This window comes from Gouania willdenowi, chromosome 6 (genome assembly GCF_900634775.1).
Source record: "Gouania willdenowi chromosome 6, fGouWil2.1, whole genome shotgun sequence".
Taxonomy (NCBI): Eukaryota; Metazoa; Chordata; class Actinopteri; order Blenniiformes; family Gobiesocidae; genus Gouania; species Gouania willdenowi.
In genome coordinates, this window is record NC_041049.1 from 38003423 (window position 1) to 38022272 (window position 18850).

At 44.0% G+C, this 18850-nt stretch overlaps 1 protein-coding gene and 1 pseudogene across 1 annotated transcript in view; one reads left to right on the forward strand and one right to left on the reverse strand.

The window, feature by feature from the left end:
• Positions 1 to 1541: 1541 nt before the first annotated feature.
• LOC114464228 (coatomer subunit delta pseudogene) lies at positions 1542 to 6169 on the reverse strand (annotated as a pseudogene).
• A 2143-nt stretch (positions 6170 to 8312) lies between these two features.
• The window catches only part of slco3a1a (solute carrier organic anion transporter family member 3A1a), a 57322-nt gene continuing 46784 nt past the window's right edge, over positions 8313 to 18850 (forward strand). Inside the window, exons 1-2 of the mRNA XM_028449579.1 lie at positions 8313 to 8471; positions 12134 to 12587. Coding sequence (XP_028305380.1) covers positions 8313 to 8471; positions 12134 to 12587 — 613 coding nt within the window. The remainder of the gene's footprint in view (positions 8472 to 12133; positions 12588 to 18850) is intronic.

Genomic DNA, 18850 nt, shown 5'->3' on the forward strand with positions numbered 1-18850 from the left:
AGAATAGTACGTCCACAAACAATAATCATAGTGGAGCCATGTTGTGGACCCTTCCGCACAAAAACGTTACATTCCTCTGAATGTTTGTCAGCACAGCCTCCGTCCACAGTCGTGGAGATGAAGGAGGAAGTGAGTTCGTGACCCGAGATTTAAAGGAAGTTTGGAATCACAGGAATAATATTAAATAACCATGAAATATTAACTTAAATGACTTTTAGCGGTACAAAAACGTTTTTAATATTGACCTTTTTTTTTTTTTTTTTTACTCCAAACTGCGACATGGTGACGTCATGAACCCGGAACCGGAAGTATCGCGCTCAACACTGCGCTCTTACGGAGGGAGTCGTAATTATAAAATTAACGTTAATTTGACCGTTTTGCTACACCAAAATACTCTAAAATAAGATTGATTAACGTGGATGCCGATAGATTATTATTTTTTTTTTTAATGTGTCGCAGTTGATCACCGTTCATCTGTTTCACCATCAAAATGGATACCGGAAGTCGACTCAACTGTGATCAAGATGGATGGCAGAAGTCGTCTCTCAACATATGGTGTGCGAGCGCCCCCTCACACCCTGAGGTCAAAAGCTGAATAGGTTTCATTTCGGGGCCGTCCAGAAGTGAAATAAAATTAAAATAAACATTTTAAAATGACCAAATTACTCCAAAATAACAGATACACACACTCGGAGTATTTGAAACCCGTCGACCGAGTTTCAGGTCGAACTGGCACCGTGTCGGGGAGATATTTGCTCCACACACACACATCCAGACATCCACACAGACCTCCCTTGAATTATAGTATAGATGGGATATGCGCATGATAAATGTGTTTGTTGTTTTTTTTTACTCATTTTCAGATTTTTTTTTGTTTGGTGTATTTTTCTGTAATGTATGTTTTTTGGAGTCATTATGTGTTTTTTTGTATCTGTTTTGTGCATGTTTTGTATAATTATTCTTTTGTGTTGCCATTGTAGTGTGATTCTGAAGTCATTTTGTGTATTTTTGTATCTTTTTTAGTGTAGTTTTGTGCATTTATGTTGTAATTTTGTGTATTTTTTGTATAAATATTTAGTGGTGCATAATCATGATCGATTGGGTATTTCATGCTTTCTACCTTGTGTAGATGCTGCCGTTTTGCTCGGCTTAAAGCTGCCTGTGTGTGCTGCTACGGTGTAGCCTGCTTCAAGCTGTTTTCTTAGCTGGGCATAAACAACTCAGCTGCCGGCTGGCACAGCGGTTTCTGCGGCTTTTAAAACGAAGCTGTTACATTGCATCCAGCTTACTGGGACTTTGGCAGGATAGTAGAGAGCTACAGGGCTCAGCTCGATAGTGTTTTAATGTGTTTGTTGTATTGTTGTTACAGGAACTGACAGTCCTCTCTGTTGATGGTGGTGTCTCCTGTAGTGGTGGTGTCTCCTGTAGTGGTGGTAATCTCTGTTTATATTTGCAGTGCACTCATTTTCTTGGTTGTATCTGTGGTGATTTGTGTGATGTTTACCCCATTTTTTGGTTTTCTTCCAAACATTTTTACAGAATTAGTATGTCACCTTGGCAACCTGGATGTCACAGTAGTTGCGTTTGGACACAAAGGAGACGTTGATGGGGAAGAACTCGTTGGGTTGTCCAGCGATGCTAAACTCCAGACTTCCTGTCTTGTTGTTGGTGTTGATGAGGGGCAGATTCCATTCTAGAACGTTCCTCCTGCTGTCATGTTTGTATTCTCCATCCAGATCACCGATCACAGGGGCTCCCACACCAGATAGCACAGGGATGCTGATGACCACGTCTTTGAGCTCCAGACTCTCCCCTCACCCCCTCACCCTATGAGACTCTACAGTGACCTCTGTGGAGTACTTCTGCTTCCTGGGGACCATCATCACCCAGGACCTCAAGGACCTCAAAAAAGCTCAGCAGAGGATGTACTTCCTGCGGCAGCTGAAGAAGTTCGGTCTGCCAACAAAGATGATGGTGAACTTCTACAGCTCCATCTTCCAGTCCATCCTCTGCTCCTCCTACACCATCTGGTATGCTGCAGCTATGTCCAAGGACAAGGCCAGACTGCAGCGTATCATCCACTCTGCAGAGAAGATAATCAGCTGCAATCTGCCCTCCCTCCGGGACCTGTACGCCTCCAGGATTCTGAGGCTTGCAGGAAAGATTGTGGCCGACCCCTCCCACCCTGGTAACAAACTGTTTAAATCCCCCCCCCCTCGAGTTTCAGTCCATCAGGACCAGAACCTCCAGACACTAAAACAGCTTCTTTCCCTCTGCCACCATCCACATGAACACAGCCCCAGTCACCAACTGAACCCCCCCCCCACCCGATCACCACCTCCATGAAGACATTATCTTCTGCACTGTATATATATTTATCCATCCATCCATCCATCCATCTTCTCCCGCTTAGCCGTTTCCGGGTCGCGGGGGCAGCATCCTCAGTAGGGAGGCCCAGACTTCCCTCTCCCCGGCCACTTCCTCCAGCTCTTCCGGGGGGACCCCGAGACGTTCCCAGGCCAGCCGAGAGACATAGTCTCTCCAGCGTGTCCTGGGTCTTCCCTGGGGCCTCCTTCCGGAGGGACGTGCCCTGAACGCCTCACTAGGGAGGCGTTCAGGGGGCATCCTAATTAGGTGCCCGAGCCACCTCATCTGGCTCTTCTCGATGCGGAGGAGCAGCGACTCTACTTTGAGCCCCTCCCGAATGACTGAGCTTCTCACCCTATCTCTAAGGGAGAGCCCAGCCACCCTACGGAGGAAACTCATTTCGGCCGCTTGTACCCGTGATCTTGTTCTTTCGGTCATGACCCAAAGTTCATGACCATAGGTGAGGGTTGGAACGTAGACCGACCTGTAAATCGAGAGCTTTGCTTTTTGGCTCAGCTCCCTCTTTACAATGACGGACTGGTGCAGACTCTGCATCACTGCAGACGCCGCACCAATCCGCCTGTCGATCTCTCGCTCCATCCTTCCCTCACTCGTGAACAAGACCCCGAAGTACTTGAACTCCTCCACCTGGGGCAGAACCTCATCTCCAACCCGGAGAAGGCACTCCACCTTTTTCCGGTCGAGAACCATGGACTCGGATTTGGAGGTGCTGATTCTCATTCCGGCCGCTTCACACTCGGCTGCGAACTGATCCAGTGAGAGTTGAAGGTCACGGTATGTTGGAGCCAACAGGACCACATCATCTGCAAAAAGCAGTGATGCAATACTGAGGCCCCCGAACCGGACCCCCTCAACGCCCTGACTGCGCCTAGAAATTCTGTCCATAAAAGTTATGAACAGAATCGGTGACAAAGGGCAGCCCTGGCGGAGTCCAACCCTCACCGGAAACGATTTCGACTTACTGCCGGCAATGCGGACCAGACTCTGACTCCGGTCATACAGGGAACGAACAGCTCCTATCAGGAGGTTCGATACCCCATACTCCCGGAGGACCCCCCACAGGAATCCCCGAGGGACACGGTCAAATGCCTTTTCCAGGTCCACAAAACACATGTGGACTGGTTGGGGAAATTCCCATGACCCCTCAAGGACCCTGCTGAGGGTGTAGAGCTGGTTCACAGTTCCACGGCCAGGACGAAAACCACATTGCTCCTCCTGAATCCGAGGTTCAACTATCCGGCGGACCCTCCTCTCCAGTACCCCTGAATAGACCTTACCGGGGAGGCTGAGGAGTGTGATCCCTCTATAATTGGAACACACCCTCCGGTCCCCCTTCTTAAAAAGGGGGACCACCACCCCGGTCTGCCAATCCAGAGGCACTGCCCCCGATGTCCACGCGATGTTGCAGAGTCGTGTCAGCCATGACAGCCCCACAACATCCAGGGCCTTGAGGAACTCCGGGCGGATCTCATCCACCCCCGGAGCCCTGCCACCGAGGAGCTTTTTAACCACCTCGGCAACTTCAGCCCCAGAGATAGGAGATCCCACTCTCGGGTCCCTGGGCCCTGCTTCCTGATTGGAAGGCGTGTCGGTGGGATTGAGGAGGTCTTCGAAGTATTCCCCCCACCGATCCACAACGTCTCGAGTCGAGGTCAGCAGCGTACCATCCGCACCATACATAGTGTTGACGGTGCACTGCTTCCCCCTCCTGAGACGCCGGATAGTGGTCCAGAATCTCTTCGAAGCCGTCCGGAAGTCGTTCTCCACGGCCTCACCAAACTCCTCCCATGTCCGGGCTTTTGCCTCGGCGACCGCCGTGGCTGCACTCCGCTTGGCCCGTCGGTACCTGTCTGCTGCCTCCGGAGTCCCACAGGCCAAAAAGGCCCGGTAGGACTCCTTCTTCAGCTTGACGGCATCCCTCACCCCCGGTGTCCACCAACGGGTTCGGGTATTGCCGCCACGACAGGCACCGACTACCTTGCGGCCACAGCACCGATCAGCCGCCTCAGCAACAGAGGCACGGAACATGGCCCACTCGGACTCAATGTCCCCCGCCTCCTCCGAGACATGGTTGAAGTTTTCCCGGAGGTGGGAGTTGAAGCTCCTTCTGACGGGAGACTCTGCCAGGCGTTCCCGGTCTAACCGGCATCCTCCCCCGCCATCGGAGCCAACTCACCACCAGGTGGTGATCAGTTGACAGCTCCGCCCCTCTCTTTACCCGAGTGTCCAAGACATGCGGCCGCAAGTCCGATGACACGACTACGAAGTCGATCATCGAACTGCGGCCTAGGGTGTCCTGGTGCCAAGTGCACATATGGACACCCTTATGCTTGAACATGGTGTTTGTTATGGACAATCTGTGGCGAGCACAGAATTCCAACAACAAAACACCGCTCGGGTTCCGATCAGGGGGGCCGTTCCTCCCAATCACGCCCCTCCAGGTCTCACTGTCGCTGCCAACGTGAGCGTTGAAGTCCCCCAGCAGAACGAGGGAATCCCCAGAAGGAGCACTCTCCAGTACTCCCTCTAAGGAATCCAAGAAGGGTGGATACTCCGAGCTGCTGTTTGGCCCATAGGCACAAACAACAGTCATGATCCGTCCCCCCACCCGAAGGCGGAGGGAGGCTACCCTCTCGTCTACCGGGGTAAACTCCAACGTACAGGCACTAAGTCGGGGGGCAAGAAGTATAGCCACCCCGGCCCGGCGCCTCTCACCATTGGCGACTCCAGAGTAGAAGAGAGTCCAACCCCTGTCGAGAAGGCTGGTTCCAGAGCCCTTGTTATGTGTCGAGGTGAGACCGACTATATCTAGTCCGAACTTCTCCACCTCGCACACAAGTTCAGGCTCCTTCCCCGCCAGAGAGGTGACATTCCACGTCCCTAACGCTAGCTTCTGTAGCCGGGGATCAGATCGCCAAGGCCCCCGCCCTGGACGACTGCCCGATCCACACTGCACCGGCCCCATATGATCCCTCCTGCGGGTGGTGGGCCTACGGGAGGGCATATATATTTATAATATATATATTTATAGAGAATAAAGGATAAATATGATAAATATATATTTATATTTATCATATTTATCCTTTATTCTCTATCTATCCTTTATTCATCCCTCATCCTTTATATCTATCATCATTATTATTATTATTGTTGTTGGCTTGTTTTTGTGTTTTTTTTGTTTTGCGCACTGACTACCAAGTCAAATTCCTTGTGCTGTCTTAAAAACTGTACTTGGCCAATAAAACATTTGTAAAACATTTCTGCAGCTCATACTCTATGTTAACGTCACATTCTGAGTCGCTCTCTGAAGGCCAGCAGTTTATGGTTAGAGGTGTGAGGGACTCATCAGTGGTCTGTAGTCTCTACTTTGTTGTTGTTCAGAGGAAACGACTTCTCTGGGTTCTTCAGACAAATTACAGACTCAGCTGTGAACAGCTTCTTATTCACGTTAGGATGAGTCTGTAGCTGCAGCCCTTTGTTGTCTTTGTTGTTGATGATGAGGGGGATTCGTCCATTTTTATCGTCTGACACACTGTCACTATACCCAACACCTCCATGTTCTGGAGACCTCTATCACAACCACACCTTAAGGAGATCTTCTCCTCCACACGCAGATTAACACTTTCCACGATAGCTCTCTTTCCTGTACTGGCCATGATGGTTTCACCCTCAGACTTCAGCTTGTCTACAAAGTTGTCCACCTCTTTCCCACTCCCAGTTTGAGAGCCTTACTGGGACCAGTGGCTCTGGCAGGTGCTGGTATGATCTTAGTTTTATTCATTCAATGTTCAGATGTTAGAGTTGTTTCAAAAGCAAAAAATAAAAAGATCTTTAAAGTAACTGACAGGGTTTTTTTTTTTTTACAAAAAGTCTGTTTTCTCAGCTTTTTGCTCTCAAACTGAAGATTTGTGTAAAACTTGCTATATTCAACGGCTGATTACAAAAGAACAAATAGGTTTTTATTTTTGATGAAAGTAGAGGCTTCAATCATTCAGAATCTGGTGTCAGATTTTAGATAGTCATAGCAGAAAATATTCTGTGGGTCTTTAAAATCAGTCAAAATGCTCAAAAACAGCTGGCACTGAGGGGGGTAGAAAATCTGAGAATGGCTGGCACTGAATGAGTTAAAAAGCACATGTGGGGATAGCCCCACCATCTTATCATCTTTACAGGAAAGTTAAGACTCCCGCTTATTTCTGCCAACCAATCAGGTCTCACTCACTCCTGCACTGCAGATGTTTTAACCAATCAGATAACCTCCTGACATTTTTTTCAAAAGGCCTTGCCCTCGCTCTTGCCAAAAGAAAGTTCTTACGCTCTCTGGCCCTCATCTCTCTTACACTCCAACTTCAGCTCAGTCTCATCCAGTCCGTTTCTTTACCTCTGACTTAAACAGTTTAGTTATGCATAAACTTTGAGAAATTATTTGAACTTCTCTCCAGTCAGGAAGTGGCTGCAAGCCACTTCCACAATAACTAACTTTAAGTTTTATCTCCATTTTTTAAATTAGCCAAACAGCCTTTTCCCATTTTTGGAGCTCGTCAATTTTTATAGCTTCCCATGAGTAACCTTTAAACAAACTCTAGCATCTTTGATTTGAGAACTTGTTGGTTAAACTACCCATCGACGCCCAGAAGTTGTCCCGTGTGAGAAGGAGAACCAGAACCCATTCATGCCGACAGTTCCCCCGCGGGCCTGTACAGTGAATGAGTGGAAGAAATCCTCAGAAAAGCGCCAGGAAAAGCTTTTTCACCACACACTACTGGTTACGCAGAAGGAGCTGTCATCATCACACCTATTCAAAGGAGTGTAAAACTGCATGCACGCACAATTCTGGCAGAAAGATGGTTTATAACTTAACAAATTATCTCAATTGAAAATTCTAGATTCATAGTCCATAATTTAATTTTGGTAAAGTTTTATTAATTTCATTACTTTAACTTTCCATTTTCCTTCTTCCTCCTCCTCCTCCTCATCAGAGCATTAGAAAACCCCTATAAATCCCAAATTCACACGAACATCTAAAACACTCAGAATGTGTATATACCATACATCCCTATTTAAAATGTACATTTTGTGTGATACCAATGAGTCAAAATAACTAAATAATTGTGAAACTGCCTAATTTATCATCATGTTATTAGCCTGTAAAATAAACATGTACAAATTGTAAACGCTGTGTTTTTATTGACATTTAAACTTTTATTAAACCTCTATTCTGACGTCAAGAACCCACTACAAAAACAGAACACGAAATAATCATTTAATATACATTTCAATAAATAAGTGCATCCCATGGTCCCATGTTGACGCTGAGCTTTAGTCAGTCTGTTGTCTGTGGAAGTGATGGGTCGAGACCAGATTATGGAAACTAGGTTCAACTCATGGTTGTAATGTCCAGGGAGGGGCGTGTCCACTCTGCATGGACTTAAAGAAGAAGAAATAAAAGTAGAGTTAGATATTGTCATGTTCATCAAAAGGAAAGTGATGGAGATGAATATGCTCAGATGGACACACGCACGCGCACGCACACGCACACGCACACACACACACACGCACACACACCCACACACACACACACACACACACACACAGAGAGAGTAGCTGATAGGCCCCGCCCCTTAGTGTTGGTAGGGGGCGGGGCTCCTCAGTAGTCACAGATCTTTTGTGTGTGTGATTTTCCTCTGAGTAAAACTGAGCCGGAACGCGTTCTGTCGGTGCAAACTGACTCTAACTGATACATTAATGACTCTAAGTGACTCTAACTGAGCGGGAACATGCGGTATGAGGGCGTCACTAGTCGGTCGGTCGGTGTGTGGTGTGTTGGTAAGTGTCGGTAACCGTTCTGAGCACTTTTAATGAGCTCTGAGGATTGAAGCGAGCTGCTGACGAAGATGATGATGAAGCGCTGAGCTCCAGAGAAGATGGTGAAGAAGAAGCCCCGGGACTCGGAGCGAAGCGACGGGGAAGCGGACCCAGGTACCGGACCGACTAAGAAGTCCTCGTGCTTCTCCAACATCAAGATCTTCCTCATATCGGAATGTGCGCTGATGTTGGCGCAGGGCACGGTGGGAGCTTACCTGGTAAGTGTTGTTTACCTGGTGAATGTTTATAAAGGGCGACCGTGGCTCAGGTGGTAGTGGGGTCGTCTTCTGATCGAGAGGTTTGGGAGTACCAGTCGATGTGTCGAAGTGTCCTTGGGCAGGACACTGATCCTTAAAAGTTGCTCCCAGTGGTTGACCAGCGCCTTGCATGGCAGCTCAGTCCCATTGGTGTGTGAATGAACTGATATTGTAAAGCACTTTGGGACTACTTCAGTGTAGGCGTTGAAGCGCTATCTATATCAAGTCCATTTACCATTTAGCAAAGTTAATACTGTTCCTCAGTGACAAGTGGTTCCTGTTTATTACGTCACAGCAGATTTTGATGCACCCTGTAATTAATGAGCTGCACTTATCTTAACTTTCACCTTTATTTGTTTATTTATTTATTCGTTTTATGTTTATTTTTGGTAGTTGTGTGTGTTCCTACACGATGTCATGAAGGCGATGGAGTTGTTCTCTCACAGCTCTAATGTGTGTGTAATGTATAGATGACACACACACAGTGGGAGGCTTCAGGATGTGATGCTCAGCAGGTCCTGATCCACTCAGTAGATCAGATGTTCCGCTCCTAATATGGAGAACGTGTATAACGTGTTAATCTGATGGACCTTTACATGTTCTCTACAGCTCCCCCTCCTGTGCGTGCATGTGTCACGCTCTCACACCAATCTGCACCAAGTGATCAACAATATTATCTATTTGTGTTTTCAGATGTGAAGTCTTTGATGCTAAAAGTCATGAGAGAAACTGAAAAAGTTTTTTTACACAACTTCATGCATTAATAATTAAATACAGTGTGAGTTTTTCAAAATCCCTTTCATTAAATAAACTGTTGCATGAGTTTATGTTTCACATGGAACTCCTTCTGCTCTTTAGTTTGTGCAGTGCCTGAAGCTGCTCAGCAAACAAGGAGCAGAAAACCTGTCTGATAGGCTGCCTGTCATCCACACACACTCACACACACACACACACACACACACACACACAGAGCTGTTTAACTCTGTCTACAAATTACAACACACTCTTTGTATTTATAAGAAGAGAGACGTAACGTGCACTCGTGCGAAGGGGTGGGAAACTCTGGGTACCCCGTGATACAAAGCTCACAATAACGATTATCTCACGATATGACGATACTGCGATTATTGATATATTGGTCAGAAATCAATCTAACAAGAAAAAAAAGATTAATTGAAAAAATACAATTTTTATTTTATATCTCTGAAAGACAGTAAATTGAAAGTGTCCTGAACAGTGATACTATTTTAGTGCAACATTTCTGTAAATAAGTGTCATCATACCAATGTAAATGAATAAGTATCTCCAATAGTGCTTTCTGTAAACAAAAATAGGGTCTTTCTTTCCATTATAGTGCAATATTGCAGTAAACAAAATATTTGTACCTTCAACAGTGACAACATTTCCTTGAAGACCTACCTGCACATTTTAGTGAAAAAGCAGAAAAGGTTTTTTTTAAAATAAAAAAAAAATCGATACTTAGCACGAGCATATCGACAATCGATCGTGCGAAGAAAAAAATATCGAGATATCGTCACATTCGGGCTCTAAACTCTTTGAAAACTTATTATTTAAACATAATCATCACACAGAATAAAAGCAGTCAGTCAAACATAAAACTGATGGTTCTAAATAAAGCTGTTGGAGCTAGCACAGAGCTAAAGCATGTTTTCTGAGACTCAAACCAGACTCGACTGTTATTGGACAGGATGACGGCGGCATTTGTGTTTTTGCTAGGCAACAGATGAAACATTTCCACAGTGATGGGCTGTGGTTGGAGCTAAACTGGGATCAGTGAATGAACTCCATTCAGTTTGTCAAACATGTTGAACCTGCAGAAGAGACTGGAACCTTCCTAACAGGACGATCAGCTGTCACTCACACATGTTCACTGAGGCTCTCAGGGATCAGATGGGGCACAGGTTTAGTCACTGTTGACAGGAACAATGGTTACAGCCTCTGGTTCCTCTTTTCTAACATACACTAACACTGTTTCCAATCAGATGGAATCACTGCTTATCAATGGGGTGGAGGATTGTGTCTATAGATGTTGTTCTGGTTTCTGTCTGTAGATGTTGTCAGTAGATGGTTTCTGTGAGAACTGAAGGCCCTACATGTAAGGTTTAGGATGGAGCAGTTTGGTTTGTGAGCATTAACTCCAAACACGAACTGCTTTTTCTTTTCATGGACGGAGAAATGGTGAAATGTAAGGGTCCACCAATTACAATTTTCTGGCAGATCGCGATTTCTTTCTTTGTTTTAACTGACATCATACACCTTGAATGTTCCAATCTTATTTTATTTTAAAACATTGAACGATACATGTGAAACAATACAAATGTGTTGTTTTGACTGCACAAGAGGTAGTTATCTCAAATATGAATTAAAAGTTTTGAACATTGCTATCCAAAATACTAAATTACAGTATATAACGTCCTTTAGTTTTACATTTTTCACAATTTAAAAAACAAAATAAACATGACCAACAAATTACACTGCAGACCTGCTTGGAGCTCTTTGCCAAAAATAAAGTGCACAGCAGTATTTTGGTTTTACAAATAAAGAAAATCACAGGGTTTGGTTAGGTGATATAACAATACATGTTTAATATTCTACAGGACAAATTAACAAAACATCTTAAACCAAGTGTCGTGAGTTTTAAATTTCCTTGTAGAGCAAAAATTTAAAAAAAATGTCCAGATGCAGCAGCTTTGTGGATATATATATAAAGTGCATCACTTTCTTAGTGCAAATGTAGAAACATTTCCTTAAAAGTGCAATCCGCAACTCTTAGATCCTTCTCTCCCCGCTGCTCTCTTGCCCTGCCTCCAAACTTTCCAAACTCCATCCCTCAGAGGAGCTAACAAGCTAACGTTATTCCGACAGCAACATCACAGTAATATAACATGCTCTGTTAAAAGCATATTACTGCAGCGCTTCTCTATCGCTATGTGCACACACCAGATTCTAGTAGCAGCAACAACAGTGTCCCTTACAGCACCCAAAAGGAGGCTGCGCACACACACAAACAACACATGCACCACAGAGTTCTAGTGTGACAATTACAAATCAAATATAATGTAAATCAAGCAGCAGTTATTACCTTTCAAGCAGAAAAGTCATTAACTCCATCTTCTACTCTTCCAGACCATACACTGTAAAAAAGATGGCGCTCTAGCTCCGGGAAAGGGGTGGGGCCCGTGAGCAACAGCTGTCAGACAGCCCATCAAACACAATCCTGGCTCTTATTGGTTCTTTTTGCTCGGTCACGGTGCTTTCTGGCAATCTGCCAAAGGCTGCAGGAGCAGCAGGGGGGACTCAATGAGTCTGTTTTTTCACACAAACTACTAGTCTGATGTAAAGCTGTCCTTACATAGTGACAGCCTTAGCAAATATGACAAAAAGTTACTTTTGTATGAGTTGCAGACTGTACCTTTAACATCCTGATGCTCAGCAGAACCACTTCATGTTAAAGTTCAGGAATGTTGGGAAACTGAGTGTAAAGTTATTTTGATAAACTGTAATGTTTTGATTTGTTCTTGTGGAGCCCAGTCTAGTTTCAGTCAGAGCTGTTCGTACGAGCCAAACTCCAATAATCAATGTGAGTGTGTGTCCCCCCCCAGGTGAGCGTGCTGACCACGCTGGAGCGGCGCTTCAACCTTCAGAGCACAGACGTTGGCGTGATAGCGAGTAGCTTTGAGATTGGAAACCTCGCCCTGATCCTGTTTGTCAGCTACTTCGGGGCAAAAGCGCACAGGCCTCGTCTGATTGGCTGCGGCGGGATCGTCATGGCGCTTGGCGCCCTCCTCTCCGCTTTGCCGGAGTTCCTGACCAATCAATACGAGATCGGAGAGACATGGAGGACTGATGTGGGCAGGGATTATTGCTCCAATAACAGCGTTAATGCTCAGGAAGCTGAGGACGCCGTGTGCGCCAACAAGGCCAACACCAACATGATGTATCTGCTGCTGATTGGAGCACAGGTGTTGCTGGGAGTCGGAGCCACGCCTGTTCAGCCTCTGGGAGTGTCCTACATTGACGACCACGTCAAGAAGAAAGACTCCTCCCTCTATATAGGTAAGATAATACGTCAGCTTCCTGTTTGACTTCACAGTAAAACACATCCATTGGTTAGTTGGATCCAAGCAAAGGTTACTAACTAATTAACTACAGTAACTAACCCTTTCCAAAGCTTAGTAACTAATAGAGCTGTGCTCCATGATTCATGATTTGCATGTCACAATAAGATATATTCCGATACTAAACAATTCGATATATATCGAAATATCAATAATTACAAATTTCACTTTCATAAGTATAAAATGGTATGAAATACAATTTATTTTTGTGAGAACAAGTAAATGGGAACTAACAGTAATTCAAATATAAAAAGCAAGTGGTATGTTTATCAAACTGTCAAATTACAATTTTCAAAAAAGTTTAACTTTTGCTTCTACAACAGATTGTAATGTTAGCACAATTAAATGGTTTTATTGTTAAAAACATGATTAAAAAAAATCAGTTTGGACATTTTTTGGATTGATACAATAATCGCGTGGTGAGTTATCTTCATATATCACTGAATCCATTTTTTTTCTTCCAACCTTAGTGACTATCTAAACAAACTAACCAACTGACACTCACTTTGTGTGACACTGATGATTACAGAAACTATTTTCCTGCTTGGCTCATGAAAACCATTGGGTTGTTTGTGTGTGAGTAGCAGGTGGAGGGTTTGCATAGTGTTATATTGTGCATCTGCATTGTGTGCACACACACAACCTCCCTTTGTTCAGAGTACAGCGAGCTGTGGGTTGAACAGGTGAGCAAACACCTGAGCATGTTCATCATCTCCATCATCCTGTGGATATTTTAAGGCACGATGATGCTGAGGTTGCATATTAGGCTTCAACGTGATTATAAATATTTCTCTTACCAAAGTAAGAACTGCTCAGTAACGCGCACAGTTATGCGCACTCGCTTTGACATAGAGAGTATTACTGTTTTCATGATAATTAAAGTCAATCAGTGCGAAAGTTAGCTCATACAGCATAAATCCTAATCTGCTGACTCAGTGTTCTGATTTATTTGTGCTGCCACTTTAAGGGGTGACTGAGGAAAGGATATTGTTCATGTTTTTTATCAGTGTGGAGCAGAGACGTTGGCTAGGACAACACACGCCCCTCCTTTGTTCTCCTACAGATGTGAGTGAACAAAGCTGGCTGTTTGTGCTCTGAGGCCATGGCTCAGTTTGACCAATTATTGTTTTTTGTTACTGTTTGTAATCATTCACACGATGGAGGCCTCTCCCATCGTTTGTTTAATAGATTCTGATGTTGTCTTTGAAGTTTCTGATACGTGGGGTCATGGCCCGCTCGCACTCTGCGTTTGGAAATTAAAGATTGGAGGGAGAACGGATCCTGAGGGAGAACAGGTCTTCAGGGAGAACGCTTACTGAGAGAGAATGGGTGCTGAGGGAGAACGGGCGCTGAGAAAGAATGGATGTTGAGGGAGAAAAGGTCCTGAGGGAGAATGGGTCCTGTTTTCTGCTGATAAGCAGCTGGAGGACCAACAAGTGGTGAGCGGCGAGGAACAATGTGGTATTGAGTGGTTCTCAGCTGATGGTCCTAATCGTTGAGCTGGAGGTGTGTTATGTGGCCTCCACGGCATGAATAGAGCAGTTTGTGTTTGGATTATTCATCAGTTTAGATCAGCGTCAGTGCTCAGACTGAATGAGAAGGTGTGGAAGCTTTAGTTCTTATGTTTTCTAGTCAGTGGTCATCAGGTGATTGTGATGAAAGTCTAACACGTTGAAACATGGAGGAAAGATTTCACACAAGCTGACGTTTAACACAAAGCATGGAGTGCTACGTGACACCTAGCACAGCGGACGGTGTTTTAAAGGCTAATGTGCAGTTAGCAGTGTGTGCTCAGAGCTCAGTGAGTGTAATTACAGAGTGAGGCTGGAATGTTAGCACACATACCACACAGGCTTCACAAAAACAACTGCTACAGGCTCTGCTGCTACTGGTTTTACTGTGTTAACTTTTTTCAGTGTTTATTGTGTTGAGTTTGTTTAAAAAGCTAAAGCTCAATCTGCTGCTTTTCTGTTTACTGCTGCAGAAAACTTTTACTGTTTCAAATTTAAAACTCAGTCTGTTCTACAAACACTTTGAACCTCTCCACATCAACATGTGATTTATTCTGATGGTTTTGGTTTAGTTTCATGTCCTGAGTCTAGACGTGGTCCCAGTACGTAGCAGTGGACACATTTCTAGTCTGTTCCCACTGCTGTGTGACCTTTCACCATCCAAAGCTAATTCTGGCTCTTCCCACAGGACTCATGCCTGCATAAACACACTGAGAGCTTTAGAGTGAAGCTGGAGTGGACTGAACTAACACAGCTCAGCTGTCTCTGTTCATTCATTCATTGGGAATGACAGCAGGAAAATATATTTACATGCACTCATTCATTCATTAATTCATTTAGAACTTCATGTAAAACAGCATGTTCTATCATTGTTAAAAATGTGTAAAAACATACATTATACATATAAACACGTTCAGTCTTCTGCAGATCTGTGAGCTTTTAAATCTTCTGTGTGTTTCCTCTTTAGCTAACGACATCTGGATAAGAAACAGCTGCTAAATCACCAGATACGGGAAAATATCACCTCCCATTTTAAGGATCGACCAATATTATTGGCGACCAATGTTCTTGACACGGCCGATAACATTGGCTGAGATTTTGACTAGTTTATAATAACTAGTGCAGTGTCTGTAGGAAGTATGTATTGCTATAGAAAAGTGAGAGGTTAAGTAGCTTTTTCATGGATGGTCAAATGAGATTGTGTTTGAAGTGCGACGTCAAGGACATTTAAGTTAGTTGTGAAATATGCAGAGTGATAACTATTGTGTTTTCATATATTTAAATGAGTACATGCACCAGCATGAAGTTATGCCTGGAGAAACACTTTGAGACACTGATATTTACATGGGAGCTTTAATTCCTCTTTCATTTAAAATAAAAGTTAAATCCTCTTCAAACTGACATTGTAAATGCTTAATTCCTAATGCAAATTTAATTCTAAATTAAACACACACACACACACACACACACAAGGTTCACCCAAAGCAAGCTTAAGTGAAGCCACTCAAGCGGAGTGTTGGCGCTCTGCTGGCCAGGACAGGTCGCCTCCAACCCGGCCAACTGCGCCGCTGCCACCCAGTGACGTTGCCCCAGCCACAGGCCGGTGCTCTGCTGGCTGGGACAGGACGCCTCCAAGCTGGCCGATTGTATTAGCCAATCAACACCAAGGATCCAGAGGGAGGGAGAGAGAGAGAGGACTACTCTGTGATTATTGAATAGAAGATAACAGAAAATGTTTTAAAATCATTTTTAAATCCTCTGCTGAAGTTTGAAAGACACCAAAATTAACATTTAAAAATTAGACTTTCAACCCTTCAGACAAATAAGAGAGAGGGGGGCCTAGAAGCCCCCAACTTCATGCATTCTCACGTAGCAAACCAAATATGATATTTAACCAAATTGCTAAAACAAAAAGAATACTACAACACCTGGCTAGAAATAGAACAGTTAGACTGCAAACCAGTGGCGGCTGCTGGTCTTTCATGCAGGGGAAGCTCATTTTCTGCCTACTTCAGAAAATGTATCTTTTTATTTAAATGTGAATTCTAGTAGAATTCACATTTTGTTGTCAACAACTATTTGTAGATTATCACACACGCACGCGCGCGCTGGAGTGTGAATGTTTGGTCAAAAGTCTCACAACACAAGCAGTAACAGTCTCCACAAACACCAAAAACAGACACTAGGTTTGTCAGAAGTTAATTCGCTATGAGAGGATCAGCAAAGTCTCCGTGTCAACACAGAGCAACGGACTGAAATATTTGAAAAACCCGCCTGTGTGCTTACAACTTCATACTCTCTGATTGGCTCATTTCGCTGTCAATCAAAATTGAATTAGCCTGAGACAGATCATCCAATCATCATCCATTATTCCAGCGTCCGGAACAGACAGATCCAGCCCACTGCTCCATAGACCTCCTGTGAAGCCCGGCGTCCGATGGGCGGGACTAAGTGCGTCATAACCGAGCATTTATCCAATGAACGTCTAGTTTGACTGCAGTGGATTAACCCCTAAATCCTCTCCCATTGTAGTCAATTGAAGCTGAACTTCACCACTGTTTATTAACACTGTGACGCTGCGGTAATGAATGAAGAACGTCACGCTGTCACTGTCAGTTTCCTGTTATAAGAAGCTGATTCTGAACTAAACATACATGTGTTCTGTCATATATTTAGTCAATGAAATGTACACACAACACTACATATTTGACCACTGATTTTAGGGGAAGCTGAGGTTCCCTTGTAGTCTTAAAGCATCCGCCACTGCTGCAAACACATTAAACTCTCAGATCTTCCTTTTATCACTGCGACTCTCAAACGTCACAACGGCTTTAAAAACCCACTGATTGCCTCCATCCTGACTGCATGGTGGAAAGTACTGGACATTACAAACGTCCAATTAAAAACTAACATGCTGTTTCCAATTTGGCACAACCTCGACTTTGGAAATAGAAAAATACAACCTCCAGAACTGGTGATATATATTAATCCCTTTTCAGCAATGATAAATGTAAAAGGGAAGTGTAAAAAATGTATATTTTAGTTGTGTACTTCCTAAAGCTCGGTTGTCAGTGTGTGCACCAAATTAACTAGTTTCTAACTGGTCCGGAGCATGTTGTCTCTGAGCGAATCTCTCATTGTTTCATCATGTGAAAGAGTCCCAGAGGAGGATGGTGTGATGTGTGACTGTCCATGGTCTATCGTCTGTATGACTGATCACTGTATAAATTATATTATACTGTGATCCTCTGATGAGAAGCCAATGAGCAGAGAGCAGCACTTTGATTTGGCTAAGTTTTATTTTACATTACACATTCGGAAATGATCCAAACTGACGGGAAAACCCAGTTAGTTAACTCATTCACTGCCAGCCAGTTTTAGAACGACTACCCCCTCACTGCAAGCCATTTTAGAGCATTTTGACTCATTTTTGAAGACCCACAGAATATTTTGTACTATGACGATCTAAAATCTGAAACCAGATTCTGAAAGATTAGACTCTATTTTTTTCTTGTTTCTAGCTTGTTTCGTTCTTCTGTAATCAGCAGTTGAATAGGAAGGTTTCACACAAATTGTCAGTTTCTGACAAAAAACTGAGAAAAAAGGCTTTTTCTGAAAAAACATCTCAGTGACTTTGAAGCAATTTTTATTTGCTCTAGTGACACCTCAACATTGGTTTCCTTCTATAAAACAACACTGACTGGGCTGTTGATGGCAAAATTATTATTATTTTGCTATCTGGGTCAGAGTTGAATGGATTGCTTACTGTATTTTGGCGTTCCTCCAAGTCTCTCCCCTGTCAGTCTCCACACACGCAACTTTCTCCTCCTCCCGGACATGCTGAGTGTCACCGCTTTGTTGGTCCGTTGATTGTTTTTTTTCACGATCGTGACACTCTCAATAGTCCACTTAGTCCCACACATGCTCTGGTCGAGTGTCAGCTGCTGGGAGCTTCATTATCAACTCTTGTAGTGCATTTTTCTGTCTCATAAACTCCTTTCTTCTTCCTTTGACCTCTGCCGATCATGGCCAATCCTTCATCCAAAGGTGCACTGCTGCCTCCTACTTTGCACCAGTTGGTCACCAGTTTTGAGAACGTTACTTTAAAAAAGTAATTAGTTATAGTTACTCACTACTTGTTCAAAAAAGTAACTGCATTAGTAACTAAATTACTCTATAATAAAAGTAACTCATTACCAAGGAAAGTAACTATTTGCGTTACTATTAAAAAAAGAAAAAAAAAAAAAAGTTGATCTATGTCAAATAATTCACATTTTTTAGATGCGTGTGTCGTGAGGTGCTTCATTAATTTTGAGTTGCTTACAACAGATGTCGACAAAGTCTTCTCTCTTGGATATAATGAGCACTTCACATACACGTTCTTGCCTTTGACCACAATTAATTTAAAGTAGTGTTTGTATCGTCACCTTAAAAATGTCAACTTTTCATCAGACTGCTCCACGCTCACCATCTCTGCTGCTTCATCCAATCTGGTGTGTGTGTGTGTGTGCGTGTGCGTGTGCGTGTGTGTGCTGGCACGTCGCCTTAGCCAATCGTAATCGCTCACCTTGTTTTTAACCCGCCTCCTCTTGCTGGCACATGTGTAAAAACACCGGCTCTGATTGGCTACCATGAAACATGACGCAGCCTAAGCCAATCATAGTCGCTCACCTTGTTTTTAACCCACCTC